The following is an 11,938-nucleotide window of genomic DNA, read 5'->3' on the forward strand; positions in this document are numbered from 1 at the left end:
AAACATCTTGATTAATAACGTGATTACAGAATTCCCTCCCCCGAGCTAGGTAATGAAGACCATGCAGCTCTGCCAAGGATACGAGAGAATACAGTGCCTCGCTCACCAAGAAGCCGCCGTCAGCCGGGATTGAACTCGTAACCACCGTCCCCAGCCTTGCCAAGTACCAAACACACCGAACCACCTGGCCCCCAAATCTTGACTTATAGTTGTGCAGGTAATACTGATACTAAAGCAGAGGCAGCAAAATCCACGTCAAAATGTCCATACTATTTTGTCTGACATGCTGCTACACCTTCACATTTAATGTCTTATCAAGTTACATATTTCAATCATGTTCATTTTCACTCCCATGGCAAACGAGTTTACCTTACTGACTCCGTGCCCAGTTTAATTTATATCTTCAAGTTTCAGCTACTACTTTGAACCATCCAGTACTACTTTTTATACATACCTCACCTTAATCTTTTCTCATAGCTATAACTGGCAACTCCCATCCTTACCCCTTGCACATCACTAGATTCCCAAGCCCAGTAATACAGCTAATGGTGAATTATCCACATACATTATATAGCTCCACTTAATGACAGTATCAGGATCCTGCCAACAACTCATGTGAAACCACGTACTAAGCATGAACCAAACTAAACAAAACCACACAAGCAGGCTACTTAGTAGCATGGCTTCAATCAAACATAAGTTTCAAATTTTTATGGATTTTATTGGTTTATTGCAAATGCACATGTTTTGTGGCACAATAATTTCCTACAAAATTTATGTAGAAAAAGTGTCAAAATAGGGTCTTTCAAAAATAACTGCCAATGACAATGTCAATGAGTAAAACAAGAAAACAATTTCCATCTGCTATTGCCCATACCTAGCTGACAAGCTGGTACTTGACTTTTTAATACACTTGTGGAAATCCATTTGATGCACCCCAAAACATTTACCTCAGGACATGGACAATACAGAAATTCCTACATTCATGTCTGCCAGCAAGACAAAATTCCAATAAAACCATAGAATGCAATTTAACAACAGGGATTATCTGGATAACTGGCAGCATCCCAGGCTGGTTGTAGGGCCTACTCAAGGGGGTGATTTCATGATTAAACATGTGCATGAGGATTCTTGTGATTTTACACTTTTTTTGGTGGAACCCAGCCAGCAACAAACACACCTCAGCACCATGGACATGGAACAGTAAAGATAATACTTCACGAGGAATCTGTTGTAAGTTACTTTTTTTATTTCTTTCTCATTCTTAAACCACCCATTGTAATCATACAGGAATTTTATGTTAGTTGACTGTGCTTCGTTCCCCACCCACAGACTAAACATTTCTTAGTACTGGTTGCATGGCGTCATCAGTGGTGTTGCGTGACAAAGAAAGGGCCATCTTTACGTTGACTCCAACCCTGAACCGTGGGTGTGTCTGTTCTGCACCTGTGACCTCTTTATTACCGGACCCGGAGTGAGGACAAGCGTGTATTCTTTCATTATGTGGTTAGAGCCGACTTTCTGGTAACCGGGAGCAGCAGCAGGTTGGTTATCAGCTGCTACTCTGCATTACTCAAGTCCCTTTCTTCCGTCTCGGTGGTTTGTTTGCCACTGGGGGTCCCGGGTAGTGGGTCAGATCCCTGCTGAGTTTTTAGGGACAGGGGGAAGTGGGGGCATGACGCAGTAGGAACCTGACCCACCCTTACATTACTGACCCATTTTAAAGTAGATGTAATCTATCAACACCAGTCTGTCCTGTTCTAAGATTACAACTACCTTTCAAACAGGGCTTCTTAGCTTTGGTGGCATGACTTGAGGGAAGAGACAGGGTAATGACTTATGCTGAGCTTTCAGCAGTTGTATTTTCCACTGCCTGCTGAGGCTGGGGTGCAGCAGGTGCTTGACCTTCCTGCCCAGACTGCTGTCCATCTCCCTGTTGAGTTAAAGCAGAACCTTTATACATCTGATACAAAATAAATAAAAAATAGCAAAAATTATTTAGTTCCTTAAACACTGGCTTTATAATAACAAGCATTGTATCATTAAGCTAACATCTCAACTCCATGGCAAAACATTTACAAAATATAACATTTATTGTCATAGTTCTATGAAAATCAAACAGGACCAACACACACACACACACAAAAAAAAAAAAATTAAAGAAAAAAGTAAATACATGTACTCAATTAAATTTGAACTTGCACAAAACAAAGTTCTAAAAGGATTACATTGCCTCCACAAATTTGAATAATAATACTGGTACACTGTGAGCAGACATGAGACGATTAACTTTAAACAGAAAATCGGACTACACATATGTGGATATGAAAACATGGTGGCAGATGTAACTTTCCAGAACTCCAGGAAGTGGCAGACAATCCTTTTAAAATGTTTGAAGTATGATTCTTCATTCAAGTGCCAAAGGCAACAATTAGTGTCAGTCCATTCCAATCTGGAAGAAAATATCTTTTTCACACTATTATAGAGCAAATTAAGGCACTGGAATATATGATGCTAGGAAGCCCAAGCTTACCACCACTTCAGTTTGAGCTTCATGCTGCTCTCCCTCAGGCCGAGTCATTTCTTTAGAGTCTTCTGTTGACACTTCAGGCTGAAATGCACATGCAAAAGCCTTAATCTAAAAGCACTGCATATAATCAGCAAGACAATACTACTAGCCTAAAAGCACTTAAGGAGGTGGATCTAGTATTCCAGCTCTTGAGGTAGTACCAATCCATTATTTGAACTTTAAAAAATCTACAACACTGGCATGAAAAAACTCTTGTAAAATTTGGAAAATCTGTTGTGTGCCAGCAAAAAAAAAAAATCAACATGAGAATTTACAAAGGGTAGTCAAAGCAAATATCTAGTTCTGAAAATCATTTTAGAAATTATCATCTTAAACAAATTACTCATGTATGCATATATTCAAATGAGCAGCAGGTGTACATTCTTACATCAATGAAATGCCCATGTAATTTTATATTGATAAATTTTGAATCAAGCAGTCTCCTTACTTTAGTGAATAAAAACATTATATATTATATACATATATAAATATATACACCAAAATTTTCCAGACACATATAAATGTGCCTACATCAGAGAAAAAGGCAAATACCACATTTCAAGAGAAAAGATTCATGCATACCATAACAGTCTTTCACAACAGGGTAAGAAGATGGTAAGCAGCTTCAATTTGGCATATTTGGAATTGCCAGATTAATAAGAGCTTTAACTTGCTAAAAGGAACTTTCTCTGCATATGGAAAGTTTCCAGCAAACCCAAAATTGAAAAATGCTGCATGAATTTTCTGCCACTCTTCTGCACCTTTTCAAAAGCTGGAACACCAAGGAACTTCTCTACTCCAACAGCTCAATTTTAGAAGCCCCATAAACTCTGCAATGGCTAGCCATGCAGCCTAGCAGCCCAGCTGTAAGGGAAATGGTGAAGGATAAACTTGCCTTCTGTCCCTCAGCTGCTACCTGTGTCTGCGTTTCCGACGTCTGTAAGGCAAACATGCATTATGAGGACATGCTTTAGTCTAAGGGATGGACTCCAGATATAACATGCCAGTGTTAATATCTACTTCATCTACACAGAGTGGAAAGTGCAGCTACATCTGCTTCAGGAAAGAAGAGCTGTTCCATCACATTCTCGACATTGACCTATCCTAAAATGTTACACCAGATTAATCTCTCTCACCCACTCACTCACACATCCTTCAGGTGGAGAAATAGAAAGCCCCCGCTCTGCTTTGTTATTCTTAGTTTTATACAAAACTGAGATAAACATTATACATAACTAATGATTAATACTGATGTGTCTGTGTGGCATGGTACTATTATGAAATTGAATGAATGCTTGTTTTAAATCCAATAAACAAGACCAGTAACTGCAGCCTCATAAGAAACCACTGAGAGAGGAGGCAGAGCTTGGATCTATAACTTCAACATCCCTAAATTCATGTAGAGCTACAGAATATCTGCACAAGGAAAAAACCTTGAGCGTAAGAGGGAAAAGCATGAACAGTGCTTCGTGCAATCAGCAAGTACCAGAAGAGTGGCATACAACACTTGGAGACAATGGGCTAGAATTTTTTTTTTATTATATATGGGAGAATTTAAAAACACGTGAAAACTATTTGCAAATTTCTCTCTTCAATTATGAATTTCAGATAGAATCTTCAATACTTTTCACATGTCAAAAACCATGTACACTCGGCCCTCGATTTAACGGATTTCGGAGTTAACAGACCACAAAATCTCAAATTTGTCCGGTGTGACACCGGCTTTAGAAACATCAAAACCCTAAAATAATAACAATATCACAGAAAATGATATTTTTCATCAAAACTGCTTGCATCGCCTCCCTTACGGAGGTCAAGAAGGCTGAAGCCCCCCTCACCCCTCCCGTTCGATAGGTTAGGTTTGTTTAAATTTATTTGGCTGGCGGTTTGGGGCGGCAGAAATACGAAGCACAGGACGGGACATGGTGGCGGAGTGCATGATCCAATTCGTGGGCCTGTGTTGCGGGACAAAAACAAGTCACGCTGCTGTCCACTACGCAAGCGTACGGGGGAACTACACAGCAGGAAAAACATTAATTTACCTGGTTTTTGTCAATTAGTGTGTCCACTTCCAAGTGTGAGCGGTGCGTGAAATGAATAGACAGTATGTATGTTGAACCTCTCTCTGTGAGTTGTTTTGCAGCAGCGGCGGCGGGTGCAACAGCCATTGAAAAGCCAGTCATTTAACCCGTGGGCTTCGGCTATGGGAAAGCCGAGAAGTGGCCGAGAAATGACAAAATTACACTGCATTTTGAGACTAAGAAAAGAACATGGAACGTATATCAGAGTACTCCTCTCATAACCATAGCCATTAAAAATATTTACTTTTACCCAAACTCCATTCTTTTTGGGTGGTGTTTGTTACAAAATACACAGTCGTGACGCGTGGCATCTAGCCGAGTCGCATGTTGTCTAATATAGAGAATTTGACAACTGATTCCTGTATGGATAGCTAATTCAGTATGCCATGACCTTACAGCACCACCTATGACAAAAAAGCCCACCTCAAGATCACTCACCCACCACAATGACCTAGGGCATTCATGGTGGGTTGTGCTATGCCACCAACACCTACAATTAGCTCAAATTCGGTGTTTTATGGCGAGCCCTTTTTAGAGTCCACCATACCACAGCCACGACTCGTGAAAGCTCTGAAAAGGGTCTGCCGACGTTCTCGGGATAATGATTTGTGACAGTAGCAAACTTGTAGAATATTACCCATATGCATAAACAATATGCTCCCCCTCCTCCCCACTGTCAACCCTTGATCGCAGGAAGGCCAACAAAACAACACGTGTCAGCGGAACGGAGGCGAAGGTGGAGATGGCTTCTTCTGGAGTGTTCTATGGGGCTAGTTAGGCTGTGCTTATCTTTTTTATTTTTTAATATTTTTTTTACGTTGGGCCTATTGCGCCAGTAGGCTTCTTCCCGGTGGGGCCTGATGGTCGGCCCGAGGCACCAACGCAGAACAGGTCAAAAGAAGATGAAGCGTGGTTTGTTTTGTTTGTCCTCAAGCGGAGCTCGGACAGAGAGCACTTGAACGTGCCGAGTTGTGAACGCCACCTATACAGACAACGTGCAGACAACATGCACAATAAAAGAACTATATACCTACGTTTATTATTAGGTCTGTCAGTATCATTTTTTTTTTTTAACAGTAATTTTATTGTATAATGGTATTTATCGTATGTAAGTATTTTCAAGCAACGGTCCACCCTTCACCCCTTTTAATCCATTAAATCGAGGGCTGAGTGTACAATGAAATGTCTCTCCCACTCCCTAGATTTTAAAGCTCTCTTTCTTTGATGTATAAGCCAATTTCTTTAATTTGCAAAAAGGCCTGAGAATTGGCAATAGCAGCAGAAAAGATTTCCAGTTAAATTTCAAAATGAAAAATTAGGTGTATATAATTACCACCACCGAATTCAAACACACACTGCCCTATAAATAACAAAACTGATAAGAAATGGATGCCTTGGGTATGTTTCTCATAAGAGGAAAGGACCACATATAACTGTGTACGTCAAAACCTACACTTTCACACCAATAGTTATCACAAAATGCATTCTTTGTGCAGAGCGAGGGCTGGGCATACTGCTCCTACACTCCCTGAGCTATAATAACTCCCGTCACGAAGTCACCTACCCTGGTCTCTGGAGTGCCATTGTAGCGGCCTCCGCGGCCACGGCCACGGCCGCCCCTGCGGAATCTACGCCGCGGAGCATCATCTGGAGTAACCATCTGGTCGTACTGGGGGCGGGCAGCGCCGCCTCCATAATATCGGCGGAAGTAGCCTCGAGGGCCACGACCGCCCCGGCCCCTCCCACGTCCTCCCCGGCCTCTTCCGCGTCCTCTGATAGACATGCCTTCAGCTACCTCAGCTATTTCTCCTCCCTCATAGTCATTGAACCCTGGATAGAATGGGCCTCGCCCTGCCCCACGGCCGCGCCCACGGCCAAAGAAGCGACCGCGGTAGAAGCGGCGAGGGCTGCGGCCCCTGTAACCACCGCGGCCCCTGCCCCTCATGGTTGGTACATAGTCTCCTCCTTCCTCAACCATCTCCCCCTCCTCGCCTGGGGCTGCTCGGCGGTAGTAGCGACGGCGGTAGCCCCTGCGACGATCAGCCGCATAGGGGGACCCCTGCATGGGAACATCACTGTCATGAGCATAAGGCGACCCCTGCGGAAGTATAGTGTCATGTAGCTCTAGATTACTGGACTGTAAAATAAATGCAGTATCATGGATATAAGGGAATAAGAAGAAATTATCTTTATATACAGTATAGTCAAAATTTTATCTGATTCATATTTCATAATAAAACAGGGCAGGGTTTTAATATATTGCATATTTCAAAAGCTTATAAATATATACCAACAAAAAACTCCCAGGAAATCTTTTTTTTTTTAAGCTATATAAGTTTATATTAGTTTATAAGATATCTTCATCACCAATGAGTGACAAGAGGCTATCTAGCATTTTTTAAAAAACACTTGTCTAAATCACAAGACTCCTTTAACTCCTAAGTTTCCTCAATAAGAGGTAACCCACAACTCGGGTGGTCGGGCATCAGTTATGGTGTAGAATAACAAAATGTCTCATGAGAAACTTATGGAGAGCAAACAGGTGATAACAAGGAAATGGATTTTAATTTCCTTCTTTCCCAACGAGAGCTAAACAATAATAAAGGGGGCCCCTGTATACACTATTCCTTGAAAGGACTGCTATATCATAAACAAATTTATATGAACAATTTCAAAGTTCAAGCATTCTGGAGCTCCAAAGATTACTCCCATTAGCCAAATAGTGTACATGGGTAAATGACTTTTCATAAAGTTCCAATTGCCTTACCTTCAGCTGTTTCCACAGCTCAAGAAGTGACGCTTGACTGGATTACATCAACTTCACATCTTTGACAATATTTGTATATATTCTGTTATGACTGGCTGATGAATGCCTAGACTTCATGGGAGTGTTTGCATCTGTATGCGTATTTATCTCACATCTAAAAACTAAGTGATATATCATTAGTACAAAATTATTTTTTTTCATTAGTCCCATTCTTCACACTGCAGTTTGAATAATGATGGAACACATGATGGTCATAACCCTTTGGTAATGAAACATAATATTTACAAATGAAAAACATAAAATTTACGACATATTCCTTCTACTCCTACTCATTTCCTCTGATACCGGTACTGAAATTCTTAAAAATAAGGTTTTCAATGGCCTTTCAAGCTCACCTCCTTGGAGGGTTTATAGATCCAACAGAGTACCTCTTATTGTCCTCAAAGCCTGTGCTTCTGTGATCACACCCCGCCTGGTTAAACGATTGCCTCTACCTTTTAACACCTATCATTTCTTCCTTTTAAAGATTGTTTATATACAACCTGTGCATGTGAAGGGTCACCACTTTATCCCTTCGAACTACTGTCTCCTAGCTTTACTTTTGCCTTTCGAAAGATTTTGAAACAAATGAGGAATTTTTAAAAATCATCTATAAACTCCGAGCCTATTTTGATATAATAATGATTTCACAAGGGTCATGCTACAAGTGATCTTACCTCTCTAATGAATTCCTGGTCATCTTTTCAGCCATTGTGGTGAAACTTTTCAGTCTGGTACAAATCTTTAATTTCAAAACTACCCTCCAACTGATGCTACCCCTCTCACTGTACTTTCATCTCCAGTTTCCTTTCTGGACTACCAATTTCTGATATGGTTTCACCCCTTAACCTGTAAAGAATAATGTTCTGCATGGTTGTTCCATCATTCAGTAAAAAAAAAAAAAAAAAAAAAAAAAAAAAAACTATCCATTTTCATGCTGACAGCTTCCACAATACCCTCTCACCAGGAATTATACAACTTTAGGCTAGTTGCTATAAAATGCCTAATTTCTAACCTTGCTTTTATTTCAGAATGGGGCAGAGAGGAACTTGGGTGTCCATATATGTCTCAAAAATATAATTTCTCCACCTGGCAACGTGACAATTTTTCAAGTATCTATCAACTAATCTTCAATTGCACTCAGTTGACCCAGTGAGAAACCACTGGGGTTGGCATTATTGGGTGGGTGAGGTGACCCCCCCCTGTGTATGCCCACAGATCGATAGATAGCAACACTTCCAAGTTTTAGAACATTCAAGATTTCACGTTAGACCTTCTGTCCATTTTTTGGGAGCTGTGCTTTTCTGGTCATTTTCTCTCTCTCTCTCTCTCTCTCTCTCTCTCTCCCCCCCCCCCCCCCAATAATTTCCTTCTCTACTGGATAAGACTTCTTCCTGCATGACCCATCACAACCACCTACCATGTGTTCAATGCATGAAGACTGATGTTACATGCTGTTCCCAGCCCCCTTTCCCTTCACAAAGGCTGGTGTACTAGGCATTGCAACTAAGACAGTAGCAGGCTGAACACCAGATCCTCTCTCACCTTGACTGCTTCCCCACCGGGGCCAGTGACGTTGGCAGCTTCATTTCCCTTCTCGCCGACCACTACGTCAAACTCCACTTCTTCGCCGTCGCCTACTGACCGCACGTACTTCCGTGGGTTGTTTTTTGTTATGGCAGACTGGTGAACAAACACATCCTCCTTGGTGTCATGCCTGTTGATGAAGCCATAGCCACTCTTCACGTTGAACCATTTCACAGTACCGGTTACCTTGGTGGCTGCAGAAGAAAAAATACACTTGTAAATCTTGCAAAGCTTTGTTGAAAAAATCTATTGTAAGGAAAAATGTGAACAAATGTATATTCCCATACTAAGGAACCCATGACAGACACAGGTACCAACTCTCAGGAATCGACAAACATCGTTAAGCCCGCAAAAAAGTCAAAACGACAGTTATTGCAGGAAACTCTGTAGTCTTTCTCTACCATGTCAGTAACACAGGAAGGGCATAAAAGAACCCTTTTGCTGACTAAAGACATGGCAACTTTGGAGGGAAAACTAAACTTCATGGGGAGGAGTGAAAATATCAGAACATGCTACTCCTCAATGATGATATTTTCAAAACTACTAAAAATAAAGCAAATCATGCAGAAAAAAAAAACTAAAAAAGACATGAAAGCTTTCTAACAAGGTAGAGTGAGATATGGGAAATACATGTCATATATTGCCTCTTCATACCTTACAGTATTGTAAAGGGTCATGTCAGACATGGGGCGATTACTTATGTTATGTAATCGATTACTTCATATTTTCACGATTACGATTACAATAAATTCAGGTGTAATTGATTATGATTACATAATGTATTAATCGTGATTACAGGAAGGAATTACTACAGATATTTAGAGTACACACTTGCTGTATGAGAAACTATTAGCTAAAACTATGCTATTGTAATTGCAAAAGTAATCACTATTACGATTACACTTTTAATGTATTAGATTATGATTACTTAAAAAAATAAGAGGGTAATCGATTACAATTACTTGAAAAGCTGTAATTGATTACTATTACCCCATGTGTGGATCATGTGAAAGATGGTGAGTGATCTGTGAAGTTTAGAAGGCAATTTTTTTCTGACCACTTACTAGTGAAGCTCATGGGATTGGGAAATGACACATATACAACAAAACTAGTGGGGTCACGATCATGTCTAGAGGTGTATGGGGTCGCCTGAAAAAAGGTTGGGAACCACTGGCTAAGTGAGAGGTTTGAAGGTTAACAGAAGACATATATGGAAACAGAAGAGCAGATGGTTAAGCAGGAAATGATAGTGAAGGGTACATAAGTATATCTTAGGTTTTAGTTTTATAGCAGAAGACATGTGACAACAGAAAAGTACCCCAAAGGTATGAGGATATAGGCATGCTTAAAAAAAAAAAAAAAAAAAAAAAAAAAATCTCCTTATTAATATCAGATCCACCTTCTGTGGTTCGACTTTTTAATTGCATCCCAGCCAAATTGAGGAACACGAGACAGGTCTCCTGACACCAAGAAAAATGTGAATGCATGATTGGCAGAAATACCGGACCAACCGCCAACACCACGATAACCCAGCTCCCAAAAGACTCACTGATTGGAGCAAGGAAGAAAAGGAGCTGCCTGGCTACAGTAGATCCCCAGCTCAGCTGCGTCACTAACTGACGGAATTCAACTAAGAGCAAGTGTTTGATTGCTTACGATAAAGACACGTGATACGGTTCTTGCTGCAACGTTGTCACTGGCGGCGTAATAAAGAAGCAAGGCCTTTACCCCGGCATCAATCTGCAGTCACCGCGGGGTCATCTCCCCCCGCGGTACACACGCACGCACGTTAATCACCCCGGGTCCGCTGGTCCAGGCGACCATGCCGCCCGATCCGCCCGTCAGCTGACTCCTGCCCGCCGCGGCGCCTGCACCCGCCCCACGCACACCCGCAGCCCCGGGGCCGCCGCGGCTCGCCAAGTAATGCTGAGTTAGGGCGGGCGGGGGCGGCAGAGTGGCCGCGGCCGCGAGGGTGGGCGCCACGTGCTCCACATGCTCGTGATGGCTGCCGGCACGCAGGCCTCCTGCGTCCATTACAGTTTTTCCGCGGCTTGTTTCTCGGTCCTCGGGGTCTTACCTAGGACTTCTTTTTCTTTAACAGGTGCCTTGGGTTGTTCTTCAGGCTGTGGTTGTGTCTCCGGGTCCGCCATGGTGGTGTGGCTGGTGTCTGGGTGGTGATGCGGGTGGCGCCCCTTCCCTGGTGTTGCCTTCACTCGGCTCTTGATCTTCCTCCCCTCGCCGCGCCCGCCGCCCGCTGCTCCCCGCACGCCCCGCCGCCTCATTGGCCGCCGCCCGCCAGGCCGCCATGCAAGCCGTCCCGTGATTGGCTGGTCGCCGCGCCATGTTACTAGCGCGCCGCTCGTTGGCTGGCGCCGCCTGTACTGTGTTCGCCTTCACTGAGACTTGTCCCTCGATCTTGGTCTTGGTTCGGGAGGTGGTCACCCTTTCGGTCGTCACCACAGACTTTGTAACGTCTTATGCTCCCTTAGGACAAACAGCCTGAAAACAAATTGAATGTTGCCTAAGCTGAGGGAGCCCGTAGCGACACGTGCGGGGACACATTTTATCGTTGATTTACTTGAATTTCCTGCCCCTGCTCGTGCTTCCTGACGACAGTTTAATCCAGTAAAGTAAAAAGGACTCCCGGAAAGTTTTCAAAGTTGAAGTTCTTTTGATATCTTGTTGTTGAATAATGATTAACTATAAATTAGCTGACCAAAATTAATCGAGAGTACCTACGTAGCCTTTATAAGAGTAGATGAGCCATGAGGAAAATTGTGAATATCTTTACATAATTCAGCGGTCTCAGTATTTGATATTTTTAAACAAATCTAAGGCCATCTATTACTATGGCCATAACAGTGAACCTTTTCTTCGTCATCAGGCAATAGTTGG

General features: G+C 42.3%; 1 protein-coding gene across 6 annotated transcripts; it reads right to left on the minus strand.

Moving 5' to 3' along the window:
• Positions 1–700: 700 nt before the first annotated feature.
• Positions 701–11,291, minus strand: LOC127004195 (Y-box factor homolog). Of its 6 annotated transcripts, none has more exons than XM_050871705.1 (6): positions 11,121–11,291; positions 9,002–9,237; positions 6,215–6,709; positions 3,465–3,506; positions 2,534–2,611; positions 701–1,933 (listed from the first exon to the last, which is right to left on the minus strand). In XM_050871705.1, exons 1-6 carry the CDS (start codon positions 11,191–11,193, stop codon positions 1,838–1,840), a joined length of 1,020 nt encoding a protein of 339 aa, XP_050727662.1. In that variant the 5' UTR covers positions 11,194–11,291; the 3' UTR covers positions 701–1,837. The 6 variants fall into 6 exon arrangements, with proteins under 6 accessions (XP_050727662.1, XP_050727661.1, XP_050727665.1 ...); XM_050871704.1 differs by having other exon boundaries at positions 6,215–6,748; positions 11,121–11,289; XM_050871708.1 differs by lacking the exon at positions 3,465–3,506 and having other exon boundaries at positions 11,121–11,290.
• Positions 11,292–11,938: the final 647 nt, after the last annotated feature.

This window comes from Eriocheir sinensis, chromosome 27 (genome assembly GCF_024679095.1).
Source record: "Eriocheir sinensis breed Jianghai 21 chromosome 27, ASM2467909v1, whole genome shotgun sequence".
NCBI classification, from domain to species: domain Eukaryota; kingdom Metazoa; phylum Arthropoda; class Malacostraca; order Decapoda; family Varunidae; genus Eriocheir; species Eriocheir sinensis.